The sequence below is a fragment of the Argiope bruennichi genome, chromosome 4 (genome assembly GCF_947563725.1).
Source record: "Argiope bruennichi chromosome 4, qqArgBrue1.1, whole genome shotgun sequence".
NCBI lineage: Eukaryota > Metazoa > Arthropoda > Arachnida > Araneae > Araneidae > Argiope > Argiope bruennichi.
Genome location: NC_079154.1, coordinates 118,793,378 through 118,810,122, shown reverse-complemented (window position 1 = coordinate 118,810,122; position 16,745 = coordinate 118,793,378). Strand labels below are relative to the sequence as shown.

Sequence of the window (16,745 nt, the reverse complement as noted above, 5' to 3'; positions counted from 1 at the left end):
TTTGTTGAAGGTTCTGTAAGCAGATTTAAAAAGCGTTCTAAATTTCCGAGATTTTTATTAAGCTCTTTTTTATATTCATATGTTCAGCTCTTTTTATCGCCATATGTTAAACATTACAATAACATATCAGTGTTAATTTACTGATTTTTAAAGCATTGCTTTCTTCTACATTTAAGGATTAAGTATCAGAGTTCCTCAATGTCCGAAAGCTGCAATATGTCTATACAAGACATGTGCACATGATTGTCCAGTAGTAGTGCCCTCAGTATATTTATCCCATTAACAGTTTGATGTTACGACAGTATAATATCAGCAATCCGGTCGAACTGAGGGTAATGAAGCGGCATTGGAATCTGCATTGGTTTCACACAATCACGTTTGAGACAACACAGATTTATCCTTGTGTCAGGAACTGGATATTAGGTAGAGGAACTGCGAGAATTCCATGTACATATAGATAAGCAAATGTCGATGCTTCATGCCAGTCTTCGGTTTATTCGTGGTTTATTAGTTTGCACAACCCATCTTCTATTAACTCACTGATTTTATTTTATTTTATTTTCTACGGTTTGATTTCAAAGAAAATAGTTAATATTAACTAGCATATTTCGTTCAAATTGAAATATCCCATCGATTATAATGATTTTATTTTCTCCTAAATTGTAAGGTTATACTGTATTCAGTATTTCGTTTCTTCATATTAAAAGACATCATATAAGAAAATGAGACCTCCATTATTGATAATTTAAATTTTTACAATTTTATTAGTAATAAAACTAAGATACAAAAAATAAAGCATCTGTATCAATATTTAGGTATCAGCTAAATACGTCAAAAAACAATGACATGAATATGGATAAAACGACAACAAAAATTTAGCTCCAAATAATCATTGCGATTTGCAACTGTCGTTTTAAATTTAAATTATTATCTTCCGGAATGATATAAAAAATCAAATTAAATTACAATTGCCTTTAAATATTGTTATTATAATACTATTCTTCTAATAAGGAGAAAGAAATATAAATTGCTGATCATAGCAGTGTATATATATTTTTTAAAGAACATATTTTTAACAAATTCATCAAGAATTACTTATGCACTTACAGAAGCAATTGTAAGCTGATGTTAACTATTGCACAGTGTGTAAATTCCAAAAGAAATTAAGAAAAATATTCCTTATTATAAAATTATAATAAGAAATTCTAAATTAAAGAAAAAAGATAATAAATTTCTTCTCTAATACTATTTATTCACCATCCACTGAAAATCTGTCATTCGTCAAAATAAAGTATTACATTTCTATTTTTTGAATCAATTAGATTTGCATAAGTTTTACAGAACCAGAAATCCAGTTATAGAAAGTGATATATTTAGAGTTATTATTGAACAGCGTTCATCATGCAAATGAAGGCAGATTTGATGCATTTGAAGGTTATTCAATACACATCCAAGTAAATCAAATAAAGGTTCTCACACAGAATCGATAAGGGAAGAAGAATCAACTGCTATATCTACAATAAAGCTGGAGATGGTATCAGTATCCTGAGTTCGTTAGATAATTCCCATTGATTCGTTGGAGCTATCATATCCCATTCATAAAGACCATATTCATTTTTGTCATATATATATATATATATATATATATATATATATATATATATATATATATATATATTCTACATTGCCATCGTTATGAAGTTAATCTTACTATAACAGTAAAAGCAACTTAGTTTTATGATTATATTGCGCAGACAGATAAAAACATATATTTTAAAATTATTTTTCATGTGAAAGAATAATTACTTATGAGCTGTTTAAAAGAAAATCTTTTTTAAAGTGCTTAATATGGTCTATTTATTTTTATAGTATTTTTAAGGAATCCTAAGAATTTAATTAGTTAAATGAGAAAGATATCAATAATAGCTACTCATTACAAACAATATAGTTTAAAACATTTTTTAAGTTTTTTTTTTTTTAAATCAGGCATTTGATATTTTAAAATAAAAACAATTTTAAAAATTCTAATAAAAGATTTAGGAATAAATTTCTAATTTTCTGAACATAATTTTGGCCAATATTTTCGAATTTTATTATGCTTATAATCGAAATTCCGAAAAGTTGCGGAAAAAAATAAAATTGATAATAAGACTTTGCTTATGTAATTAGTTCAAGAACAAAGTAAGATGAGAAAATGATAAAAAGATATGGAGGTATAAATATTGTAATAAAAATTTCTTATATCAAGCAAATTCTATTTCTAATATATACTTAGCATTTATTTTAACCTCCGAAGTCATAACATTTATTTCATTGATTTCTTAAATAATACTATATTTATTAAAAATTCAAATCAATTATAGCAAAAATTAAATGACATATAATTTTTTTAAAATCTGAAATTTTTCAATTTTTATAATTATTATTCTACATGTTTATAAATTGATTCTTAATTCTGTTCAATAAAATTTTAATAATGCACGGAAAAAATGCAATCAGTTTAATAAATAAATCAAATAATTCATTTTAAAACATAATTTTTCTAGGTGAAATGTATAAAATAAAACAATTCAAGATTATTAATATCTAATGTTTAACATTTTAAATTAAACAGAACAATCTATCAATAAGCATTTTTAAAATTTATTTCACTCATGAGAAACTATATTGGTTAGCTTCCGTAAAGTCGTTTATTAAGATTTCTTTTACTAAACAGAGTTTCAGAAATTACAAATACTCTATGCTATTCAAAAGTATATCCATGAAAAATATATTGTTTATCTTGTTATAAATGTTATCATATTATTACATTTTCAAAATTAATTAAAATTAAGTAGTTTACATTTTTATCTTAATTTAAGAGTTTAATTTTTCAGATTGAATTATCTCTTAAAACTGAAGTTTTAATTATTTAGGGGAATTCAATTCACAATTATGAAGCTATTTTATTTTATTTGCATTTAATATTTCATGATAAAATTTAGAGATTTACGCCAATCCTTTCGCAACCATTTAAAAATATTTTAAAGTAAGTATTCCCAATAAAATTTTCGAATATGCGTTTTATTTTATTTATTAAAAAGCAAAAAAAAAAAAAAAAAAACAATGATTCAATTTTTTTCATAAATTATTCCATTTTTAAATTTTGTTAGCGTAACTCTGCAAGAATATTTTCCGGTCGTTGCATGACAAAAGAAAAAAACCTGTCATTACTGTGTGTTAGAACTATTTTGTTTAAAATTAAAAAAAAAAAAACTTAATGCCATTATATCAATAGACTTCTTTTTCAAAAACATATATCTTTATTTAGTTGGGTTTTTTTTGTGTGTTCATAGAATTATTTAATTTTTCATGAATACCTTTGGTTTGTTATTAGCAAAAATAATATTTTGTTAATCATTTTAATCATTTCTTAGCAAAAATATTTTTTATATTTTTATACGCTATAAAATATGATATTGAATAAAATTCAATAAAATTAACAAATTTTAAATGCAATAAACAGATTTTAAAATAATTTGTGCATTGATGAAGATAAAGATGTATAGAAATTCAATAAAGCGAAACTAATTTTGGTAGCTGTTGAAATAAATAATAATTATTACAACAATATATACCTTAAAAAAGAAAAAAAAATCATTTGACCGAAATAAAATTTTAGTAGAGAATATTTATTTATTTGTTAGTCTAATAGAGGATAATTATTTATTTGTGAAAATATATTTTGCACAAACTTGAAAGTTATAGAAAATTTATTTTAATCTTCTTTAGTAATCTTTATAAGATAAGAAAATCATATGATTTGAATTATAATATTTCGAGGCATTAACCAAGCTTTTCTTCAGAACTCTCCAATTACATAAGCTTATTTATAACAATTCAAAACAATACATTTGACGGATAAATTAATAATTAGTTGTAAGAATATTAATAAATAATATAAATTTGAAGGATTCGAGAATTTTATATTTAAAAAATCATCAATTTACGAACAATTATTAGAAATTATTATTAATTTAGGGAACCTCAATACGACGCCAAATCTCTCAAATGCCGTTCTTTTAATATATTTTAATTTCTAAAGTATATTATGTAATTTTCAAATGAATATTATTGAAAAAAATTAAATAAATAAGTAAACTCACCCAACTGACTCTCCGAGCCACCACGAAGGCACACGGATTTACACCATAAGGCTGAATGACCGGACCGCCGCTACAGCAACACTGGCGGGAACTGTGGTTGAGTTTTAAGGGTCATCACCGTCCACGGTACAACCCTCCCCGAAGGGAGGAGTCAGATCCTCCACCTATTTGTGCACCCTCTAGGGTGGCGAGATCCAACCATGCCGGAAGCATCTCAATCTCATTTCGAGGTGCCCCCCCCCCCCGGTGGTCTTAAATAAGTAAAATAAATAAATAATAAACATTATAAATTAAATAAAATTAAAATTAAATAAACGGAATCAAATTGACTTTCTTTACAGTAGCAATCTAAAAAAACTAATCCATTACTGTTCATAATCTATCATATGTGCCAAAACTCCTAAAATATTTAAACCGATTCAGTTAATCGTAAAGTATTGAAGCAGCAAACTTTTACTTCTACTTAAAAATACAAGAAAAATGTTAATTTAAGTAATGGTAAAACTTTGGTATGTCAGTATTGTCAAAGAGAAAATAATAATTAGTATAAAGTCTCTGTATATTCATTATTATCAAATGAATACTATTGAAAAAAATTAAGTAAATAAGTAAAATAAATAAATAATAAGTAATAAAAATTATTAATTAAATAAAATTAAAATTAAATAAACGGAATCAAATTGACTTTCTTTACAGTAGCAATCTAAAAAAACTAATCCATTACTGTTCATAATCTATCATATGTGCCAAAACTCCTAAAATATTTAAACCGATTCAGTTAATCGTAAAGTATTGAAGCAGCAAACTTTTACTTCTACTTAAAAATACAAGAAAAATGTTAATTTAAGTAATGGTAAAACTTTGGTATGTCAGTATTGTCAAAGAGAAAATAATAATTAGTATAAAGTCTCTGTATATTCATTATTATCAAATGAATACTATTGAAAAAAATTAAGTAAATAAGTAAAATAAATAAATAATAAGTAATAAAAATTATTAATTAAATAAAATTAAAATTAAATAAACGGAATCAAATTGACTTTCTTTACAGTAGCAATCTAAAAAAACTAATCCATTACTGTTCATAATCTATCATATGTGCCAAAACTCCTAAAATATTTAAGCCGACTCAATTAATCGTAGAATAATGAAGCATCATACTTTTACTTCTACTTAAGCCGGCGTCCTGGCATAGGGGTAGCGCGTCTTCCCCGTGATCTGGGCGTCCCGGGTTCGAGTTCCGGTTTGGGCATGGTTGTTCTTCTGTTGTTCTATCTGTGAGATGTGTGAATGTGCCCTCCTGTAAAAAGGGGTTGTGCAAGCGAATGAGTGATGCGTGAGTGGCAAAGTCGTACTCTTGGCCCTAGTTGGCGCTGCTATAAAAAATAAGAGACGTGCCCCCTCAGGCTTAAATCGCTGTCTTCGTAACAGCGGGCTTGTCAGTGGCAAGTGCCATAAGAAACAAACAAACAACTTCTACTTAAAAATGTAAGAAAAATATTAATTTAAGTTATGGAAAACTTTGGTATATCAGTATTGTCAAAGAGAAAATAATAATTAGCATAAAGTCTCTGTATATTTATTATTGTATATTCTGAAAATGCAAATGCTTAAAGCAAAGAAATAAACCAAATATTATCAATCTTGGAACTATTTTATTTATCTTTTAGTCACAAACATGAGTCTGTGACGAATATTAACTATCATATTAAAAGCTTGCAAATTGTCGTTTGACACATGATTACATTTATTTTTAAGTTCTATTTTGTACGCTATTACTTAAAGTAAATGCCAGCCAGGAAATATTTATATTAGTTTTTCATTAAAACCTGAAAAATAGAAAAAAAAACACTTAAGTACAATACTTTGTGCTTTAGAAGATTTTCTAATGTATTTCAACTAAAAAATAAGCAAACAGAAAGTAAAAAAAAATGAAAAACTCTATAGAAACAAAGAAAATTTTACTACAATTGCAATAATAAACATCTTATTTCTCCAGAGAACAATATCATTTATTTATAATTAGTAAGAAATTCAAGTTAAAAGATTATTTTCGCATTAAAACAAATACAACATTTTTGTGCTTTTAGAATAATCTAACGAATAAAACAGGGTTCGCTTTGACAGTATCGACTAAGTTTAATTAAGTACAAATTAAAGTTGATATAACTTTCAGCAATAATTATTTCTCATTTCAAACTTTTAGGAAAACCATTATTGCTTTTTTTACAGTTTCCGTCGTTTGAATTAAAAAGTAAATAACGCGTGTGGCTTAATGACCGTAAATAATGATTAAAGCAAAGAGGGATACTTTTATTCGAAAGCTACTTTCATATTGTGACTTTCATTTCTCACTAAAAGTTATTTATTTTATGTCAAGATTAGTTTCAGCGTAATAATGGTTAAAATAATAATATGATAAAAAAACTGTATTTATTTATTTCGTCTCAATTACAATAGTCACGTCTGTTTTCGTTAAACAAAATATTTTCCACCAGTTATTTCTTTTTCTATTTAAAGAAGAGTACTTCATATCTGCCATTAATGAATTATTAAAATAATAAGAAAATTCAGAATGTTCTTAGTTATTAGCAAAGGTGAAAAAGTACCAAGATAATACTTTTCATAAGGCTTTTATGTGGCGTTCTAAAAACCCCTTTCATCATACAAATTAAATTTATGAACGTTATATACGTTATTTCTAGTATCTTTTATATATACACAAATTTACTGACATAAAATGATTAATTTGCAAAATTTGATAATCCAAAAAATTTCAATTGCATATCCATAAAACGAAGTTAAATATTTTTAAGTGAAGCTTCATTGACCATCATCCAAGTTGGCATTTTTCGGGCTTTTAACAACTTATGATTGTTTTGCAACTGTTCATATAAATATTAAATAGCAATAGGAAGGAATTGTATAGTAATGGAATATAGAATTCTATAAAATAATAAAATATATCAAATTGGCATGTATTTTTTAGCAGCGAAAGTCTTCATTCAATCATCTACTCTCAGCAATAAGAATACTTAGAGAGTAAAAATAAAAATGTATAAATAACTTACAATTAATCTTACATTCTGGATATACCAAATTGTGAGATTAAATGTAAAATCCATCTTAGAATTAAACCCTTCTCTGAAAAGTAACTAGTTCTTCGGGACTTTTAATTCGAAATACCATCATTGGATAGAAAGGTACTCTGCGTATGGTCAAAGTAAAGCCCCCTAAGGTATCCATAAGGTTTTAAATTATTATTCTTTCAGAAGGACACAAAAAGACAAGACTCGCTAAACTAAAATATACATATACAAATAATTCCAGCAAAGCAAGCTGCAAGAAATTTTCATCAGAATAAGATGCCACAACTCTCAACTCAAAGTCAACCACCTCAATGATCAATTGTCTTGTCTGAGCAATAAGAATACCTTGAGCATAAAATTCAATAATGTATAAATAACTTGCATTTAATTTTACAATTTGGATGTATCGAATTATGAATATAAATGTAAAACTGGAGTAAAAAGCTTCATAGTAAAATATTTGGTTCTTCGTAATGATTTTTAATTAAGAAACATATATTCGTCACTATTAGCGACGAATGCTAATAATGAGATTGTAATTCAATATTTCGTGCCACACATTACAAGAAATTTAAAAAAAAAATGCTGGACAAACAATTTATAATGTGTGTCAAAACTCAAGCTGTTAATTAGAAGCAGAAGGAGCAGAGGCATAATGATAACTTAATATAAGCTGATCCTCAAAACAAATCTGTATGTTTGAATTTCTGTAGCTTTAGCAATTCCTTCTCTTTGACATTGCTTTGCTTTACTTTCATTACCATAAATAAATTGAAAAACGGCCGGCGTCCTGGCATAGGGTAATGTATCTTCCCCGTGATCTGAGCGTCTCCGGTTCGAATCCCGTTCGGGCATGGCTGTTCTTCATCTGTGTTCTATCTGTGAGGTGTGTGAATGTGCCCCCCTGTAAAAAGGGGTTGTGCAAGCGAATGTGTGAGTTTCATCTTCATATGAGCTAGAAGTCAGACTTCTACCCTTGGGGGCTCAGGGGTCTTCACCCTCAGAAGTTACTGCAACCCCTTTCCGTGGTAACGCGGTCAAGACATCATCGTTGAAGCAGGTCAACTACAATTCAATTTTTTATTTTAAAGGAAACAATAACGTAAATCCATGATATTTAACTAAATTATAAAAATAATTTGTTTATTAAATTAAAATTTTTGAATAGTGCTCCTTTGAAATTAAAATGAGGTTGAGGTTGAGGCAACATAATTGTCTAGGAGTCAAATTGTGCAATCAGATAAAACAATAAAGATTTAAAAAAATCAAAGTGGCATATAGTGCGAGATAAGTATATTGCACCAAATGGAAGATATTTACAGGTGATAAGGATAAGATGATCGAAGCATTTAGAAAAGTGCTTTTCATGACGTAAAGAATTATATTTTATTTTTATTGAGCTAGTAAATATAATGCTGATTGCAACAAGAAATCTAAATATTTATTGATTCGCTCTGTCATATTTATATTCAATAAAATATCAATGGTATATTAATATTTTCAGTAATAAAAAAATGCTGCACTTTTCTAACACTAAACCAAGTTTGAAATTTTGAAAATTCCAATTTTAAATAATTTTAACAGAATTACCAAGAATTTGAAAACTCTTCTAACATTATATGGATAGCTCAGTTCTATGATTGTAAAGTTAAAATGAATTTAGATCAATAGCTGAGTGTAGGGATGTATTTAAGCATAGATCAAAACTTTTCCGAAAACAGCTAAAGAAATTAGAATGAAGATACGAAGCTAAAATACGGTAAGTAGTACCATGAAAAAATGAAATATTTTACTGATAACCAAAAAATTGAAATAATTGTTTAAAAAATAATTTATATAATATAACTTAAAAAAAAATAATATTTACGAAATGAATTTTTTATTATTTTCATCAGAAAGAAAACGCATGTACTGTTGGTAGAGAAAGTCTTTCCCGTTTTATATTAATAAAAAAGACAGAAATTACTTTCAAAAGAAATCAATACTTCCCGTTTGAAAAACAAACAGATTCGAAATTAATACGACATTATATTGACGTACAATGTCACCAACTGTATTAAAACTGCTCAGAACATCTTAAATGGGTGTATGTTTACTAGCCATCTTATTTAAATGAATTTAATGACCTATTTTCTAGATAAACATTATCAAATTTAGCTGGACCCTTAAAATATAATTTTCAATTTAAAATTTCTTGCACGCAGGTCACGAATTAATTAGATTCTTATGACTAAATACGTTCTCCTTAGTATATTTCTTAAAAAATTAATGTTTCTTTTCCAGATCAATCATGTTTAAATTGAATGATATTTTCAAAATCTTGAAATATAAACAATTAATGCAAATATTTCATACAATGAAGAAAAGCATATTGATTTTTAGTAGTCGAATGAGAGTTTCCTTTCTTTTTCATTGATATATAATGATTTATTACAATCTATAATCAATGAAATTCATTTGTTTTCGGTTTCTTTAGCATTTATTCGTTTTTGCTTTCTATCAGCAGCACTTTGCATTAGCTAAAAGGAATCTCGCTGGCATACTGAATGAATAAGATCCTGTTTTTCATTTTTAAACTGCTATTTTTGAAGAGAAAAATTCACAATGAAAATTAATATGAATTGTATGCAATGCTAAAATAAAAATTGCTCCATTTGCATTTTGATTTTTGTATGGAAATAAAAAAGATGAGAGTCCGTTCTTCTATTTATTCTGTGTCACGAATACTTCATGGCCGTACGTGGTTTGTAAAATTTTTTTGGTTTTTGGCATTTTTGACATGCTTATCTGTTTGTTTTTTCAAAATTCAGAATCTCCTCGCTCTTTACCAACAATATAACATTGTCACAAGCTTCCATATCGATCAGAAACGGAAACTAGAATTTCCTGCCGTAAGCGTTTGCAATATGAACAGGATTAGAAAAGAGGACTTATGCAGCCAGGAAGGTTTGGAAACTCCTCTCGTGTTTTCTTCAGCTGCATCATTCAAACATTGTATGAAAGATCAAAACAGATGGAGCACCGGAAATGGACGTAACACACGAGCACTAGAACTTTTAGAGAAGTATTACAAAATGAATGAGACAGAACGAATAGAAAACGATCGCAGTCCCTTCGGATTTCTGATATCATGTTCTTTCAATGGAAAAAATTGCTCTCAAAATCATTTAAGTCATTTCGCTGACTTTCGTTATGGTAGCTGTATAACATATAATAAAATTCAGAATGGTCGGATAATAGAAGCTTCAAAATTTGGTGTAGGTAGTGGTTTAGCCTTGACATTAAATTTGGATTCCGCATGCTATTTGTTAACAGGAGAAACAGTTGGAGCGAAAATAATGATTCACGATCCCAATGAAGATCCAAACCCGGAAGATGAGGGATTTACACTTAGTCCGGGTTTTGAAGTATTAATAGCGTTAAAGCAAACTGTAATGCACAGACTTGAGTACCCATACAAAGATCGTTGCATACACTATAAACGAAACGAAAAAGATTTTACTAGAAGTAAAAGATTTTGCATTCGGTCTTGCATCCAGCGACATAATTTTGCAAGATGCAACTGCATTGATCCCACTTCATCAATAAAGTCTACCTTTAAATCATGCAGTCTGACAAACTATACAGAAGTCTGCTGCTTGAGTGATGTTTTGAATGATTTGTCTCTAACTAAATTAACCTGTGACTGTCCTTTACCATGTATATCTGTCTATAATAAAAGAAAAATATCAAAATCGCTTTTGTCTTCTGAAGCGTTCTCTCGTAATCCTCTTGTAAAAAATGTGAGCAAAAGTAAGATTCTATTGCTCAACGTGTTTTATTCAAGCTTCGAAAGTTATACATATCATCAGCATCCTAAATATGAAACTACAAAACTTATGAGCTATATTGGAAGCGAGTGCGCACTATGGTTGGGACTGTCGTTTGTTGCATTTTGCGATATTATAGAAAAACTAGCAATCTGTGTGAAATATATGTATATTAAGTTATTTAATCAACATTTATCAGCGATACATGATAGTGATGAAAGACGATAGAGAAATCCGTTAAAGGAGTTCGTTATACTTCTTTTTAATAGTATATTAATGTAGGTCTATATTTTTTCTTGTCCACTGCGTGGAAATTTCCCGTGTTTTAATTGTGTGTCTGTAGGGAAAATGAAGTGTTTAAGCAAAGTAGGTTGATTAAGAATTTTAATTGTTCACAGAAATTATGACATCCATATTTCAGTTGCAAATTCACACGTCCGAAATAGTTAAATAGAGAGTTCCTTTGCCATTAATAAAAATATATATAAAAATACGTTCATGGACTGTCCCCAAGTTCAACTCGTCTTCATCATGTACATATAAGATTGTTGAATAAATTTTGCTCAAATTTAGAGATGTCAGCAAGGGAACAGCTACATATTATTGCAATCTGTCTCCAAATAAAATTTACCTCATATGAAATAACCTCTGAGTATTTTACGATATTGACTCAGTCAAAGAATATGCAGTGAAAAAAGTATACGTTTGAATGGCTCCTGAGTTCGCGAAATGCACACTTGAAAAAAAAAAAAGACCCTGCATATATTGGTGAAGGAAAAAAGTGAATGCGATTTAGTTAGAATGATTTTAGATTCCAAAGATTTTAATTATCGCGAATCCCTTCAGACTGATAAACTAAAAGTGAGGGAACATGATTTAGAATATTTTTACCACTTGCAAGAACATTTTCAGCAAGAAACGCTTTAAAAGAATGAACAGAAAGTGAGTTTTTATTCCACATTAAAATACTTCTACACATGAATCCCTAATTTTTAATAATTCATCTGCAAACAATAGTATTATCACTGTTGAGTATTTATGAAACTCAAGATCTTCAGTTTATTTTTACTTGTTCCCAGGCTAAAAGTGAATCTCAGTGCAATTTGCTCGTTTTCTGCGCTCATTTTAGAGGGAGGATGCGAATGAAGTACAGCAATACTTTGAAAAGGAAAAAAGTTAAATTTAAAGAACTTCATTAATTTAGTTTATAAAGATTCATTCTAAGAACCGAAGAAACTTTTTGATTTTAACTGTATAAATAATCCAAGCAGCATTTGGTAAATACTGTAACGGAATTACTGTGAAATCAAAAGTGTAAAATATCTTTTGTTTAACCCGTTGAGGACCGTAATCACACAAATCTCCCTTCAAGGCCTGCGATATCCTATATGTGATTAGACTTTCCCACTTCAGGAGCACATGATCGCGTATACGTGATTTCAATTTGGAACGTTTTATTTAAATTTTTAGCACTAGACGACGGTTGAAGTCCGTTATAATTTCGAATAATGTCTCACAGAACCTTAACCTTCAATATGCTCATTTAATTCCGAGTTTTTCTTAATATGATCGTGGATTTAAACATAAACATTTACACTTTTTAGGTTCTCTCGAGATGATTAGGCATTTAAAGGATTATGACTGTCTGCTCTCTGGGTTTACATTTATATTTTGGCTAAGATGAATAAAAGCTTACTTATTCGTTTATGTGGATTTATCGTTTGCATTTGGAATTTGCTAGGTAGTTTTTTTTTATTTGATATATTTTGGGTCAGTTTTATTTTAGTCACTATGGCAAAAAGAGCAAAATATTTAAGTGAGAATGAGATTTCTAAATTGATGAATGAATCTAATAGTTCTTTAAATGATTAAAAACAGAAGTTATCTCATTGTAAATGCCAAACTTTCAACGTAGGGCTTTGTCCCGAAATATGTTTTAAAATGTATCATAAACTTCAAACGTTTTAGATACAATTTTTTTTACATTCAATTTCCCATGTTTTGAATATTAGTAAGCAAATGTACGCCATTTTCTGAAAGTATATATTATGCATAACTTCATTTATTAAAATATTACTCTAATAAAAATGTTTCGTTATTTTATTTCATTTACTTTAAATTTCGCATCTGTTTTTTCAATTACCGCCACAATTTTATTACAGTATATTCAGATAATATCAATCAAAATAAACTATAAATTTCAGCGTATTTATTTGCAGTTTTTATTTTATACGAATTTTTAATTAAAATTAGACTTAGCGAGAAAAATTGCCCGGGCCTGTGGGTGCCTACACTTTCGGAGCGCGCGGGCCTGGGGGGATGCTTCTTTCTCCTTTCGCCGGTCCTGAAGGGGATAAATTATTTTGAATTTGTTTTAAAACATAAGTATGAAATAGTTCTTTCTCAAAATGTTTTAGGTAAAATTTTTTTACTTTCTTTCGTATTTTCACCAAAAACTTTACAGTATCGAATGTTGATAGGATTTAGATTTTGAGGATTCTTTGTTAATTGTGGGGAAACACCAATTTTAATGAAAATTGTACGTATTTAACCATACCGTTAAATACGTGTGGTTAACCCTGTGGGAGTTGCAGTTTGTCAGACCGTTAAGGATGGACTTTTAGTCACCCCTATTCTATTTTTAGATCAATCGAATAGACTGACCCTGTATCTTCCTGTTTCGTGATCTTCATTATACGTGCCCTTTTTCATCCGGTTTCAGCTGATGCTTTTTTAAATATTTTTGCTATTTCTTTGCGCTGCGTCTGTGAGACCACACCTCCCTTTTAGTGCTCCAATATTATATCCTTAGCAGACTTGGTCCTAGAAATACCATCCATCCTACTGATCCTCGTTATGAAGCTTAGGATCAGACACTTTTAATTGCAGCCGATTTAAATTTTGAGGATAATAGTACAGAAGATATTTTCGATGAAACTTCGCATTCTACTGATTCTAATACGTATGTTCAAATGTAATTGATTTTTCTAGTGATAATGTAGTTTGAAAAATATAATGTATTCTAAAATATTTTGATATACCAAGAGAAATATCTACATAATTTACAGGCTGATGTTAATGCTAGTATTAACCTACGTGTTTAAAATGCCCTCGAAAAACGTAGTACGAATGTTCAAAACTTCTGCGCAAAACTATGCCGTTAGAAAAAAGGTACAATTTTCCCCATCGTCATTTTTCATATAGTTGCTGGAAGTTTTTATAACATTGTTTTCCATATAACGTTTAACAAATTAGAAAAATAAATTTGATTTAAAAAGTAGAAAGTAATATATTTTTTCAAGAATATCATTCCCTGTAACATGTAATTTGAGAAGAAAATGTATGTTCAAATGCAATTACATTTTTCAATGATAATATATTTTGAACAATTTCTAAAGCATAGTTATATATCAAGGAAAAATCTATAGGATATCTTAACTGATTTTCATACCAATACTTTCATTAGAAAATTTCATTTGAGTGTTAAAAAAATGCTCGTTAACCGCACCTCCCCAATGAAGGGTTAAGATTGAATGGAATTGAACAAACACGTACACTCATGTCCAAAATTAAGGTCTCAAACATAAAATCTGCGAAAAATGAAAAACTACTCACTGTGCTGCCACGAAATTTGGCACAGAGTTACACTACAATGGAAGAAAGAACACAGACACATAACAACATGGAAAAGAATTTAATTGGGAAATGGGAAGAAACAGGTTATATCAAAAAGTGTTTCATTATGAATCAGAGATAAAGCATTTATCTCGAGGAAAGCCTGTCTAATATTAAGAATGACCACCGTGCACTGCTATAAAGGCTTCACAACGAGCTTCCATACTGTTTATGAGGGTGTCAATAAATACCTGGAGTAACAAAGCCCATTCTTCAAAAGCGCGGCTTTTAACTCTTGGAGGGTATTAAGAGGGGGGTTACGCTATGCAATGGCTCTTCCGAGACCATACTAAACATGTTCAATAGGATTGGGATTCGGAGACCTCGATTGCCAGTCCGTACGTCGAATATCCTCTTCCTCAAGAAAATCATCAACGATCTGGGCTCTGTGTGGATGCGTGTTATCGTCCATAAACATGAAGTCTGTGAACATGTGAACAACCTCACATAGACTTCAAGGATCTCAACCCTATAGCGATGTGCATTGACAGTACCCGCATCGAAGACGTACAGTGGTGTGCAACTGCCCAACATGCCATCCCAGACAAGGATTCCTCTGCCATCAAATCTGGCGATTTCTTTTATGTAGGAGGGATGATTGCAAGCTCCTCGCTCTTTCCAGATGAAGATTCGACAAGTGTCACTCTGTGTGGTAAATCTCGACTCATCACTGAAAGAAACACGCCCCCATTCTTGCTGTACCCAAGACTGATGTCTTCAGCACCAGAACAACCGGGCTTTTTTGTTGGATACAGTGAAAGGAACGCACTTAACTGGTCGCCGGGCATAAAGGGCCCTCTCTGCTAGACGTCTGTATAGTGTTTGTCTGGAAATTCTTATTCCAGACGCAGCAGCAAGGTCACGAGCAAGTTGAGGAGCCGTTGTCAGCCTATGCCGTCGTTGCTCTGTAACAGCCTTGGCTGGCTTTCCTGGTTACAGTACCACTTGTTTGGAATTGATTCCACAACCTGAATACCATTTTCAGTGCCACTTGTAACCATCAAGCCACCTCCGCCTAAGATTGCCAACGGCTCTCCATCTCAAGGAATCGTCTAAACTATTATGAGAACTCATTCTCATTGGAAACAGGTTGAATTTTTGTTTTAATGCAATATTCACAAAATTGCAGGCAAACATTCCAGATGCCTAAACGGTCTAATTTCAGTAGTTCCTCAAAAACGAATGCTAAACAACATTTTTTTCCACAACAAAGGTTAATATCGTGTTACCGGTCCTTCACAATATACAAAATATAATTTGTTTAAATTTTACTGGTAGCTATTTAGAATTAATTTGAAAAATAATTTTGTTACCTTAATTTTGACCATGAGTGCATATTTTAAATAACTTTGCTCTTCATTATATCTCATCATCGAGAAAAGATTTTATAATACAAATGACGCAATATATTTATTTTCGTTGAACGAACTCGTTTCCCAAAAATTTTATTGAAATGTATGAAATGGAAAAAAAAGCCCTCAAATATATTAGACAAAGTATCTATTTCCTAACGTTTCCTTCTTATGCTACTGTAGCTGAATAATAACACCCATATTTTGTTTAATAGTTATCCAGAAAAATCATCTGCACTGAACGTTCATTATGTGTCTTTTAACAAAAAGAAAATAGTTAAATATTTTTTTTTCATTGCGTAATTTTCAATAAATCATAATAATAGTTTTTATGACATTATTTATATCATAAGCTTAACCTTTATTATATATTTTTGACTTTGAGAACTTCTTTGATAACTAATTCTACTTTTGAAAATTATTTGCGGTTTTTTGTAATATTCAACGCTTTTGTTTATAAATTTAATCAAATTTTTTAAATGCATTCTTTTGAATGATTCTTTCTCAAGTTTTTAAATAATGTGTTTGGAAGAAAATGCTGAGATATATGTGCTATGTTTTTATTTTAATTTTTCTTTTATTTCTGCTTTATTTGAAACAGACTCTGTCAAATAATTTAAAAGGATATTTAATAGTATTGTTTTTCAAAAAAGGCAGAAGCAATCGCTACGCATT

General features: G+C 29.4%; 1 protein-coding gene across 1 annotated transcript; it reads left to right on the top strand.

Moving 5' to 3' along the window:
* The first annotated feature begins 10,140 nt into the window (after nucleotides 1-10,140).
* Nucleotides 10,141-11,271, top strand: LOC129966413 (amiloride-sensitive sodium channel subunit gamma-2-like). The gene has a single exon (XM_056080835.1). The coding sequence runs from the start codon at nucleotides 10,141-10,143 to the stop codon at nucleotides 11,269-11,271; it is 1,131 nt and encodes a 376-aa protein (XP_055936810.1).
* Nucleotides 11,272-16,745: the final 5,474 nt, after the last annotated feature.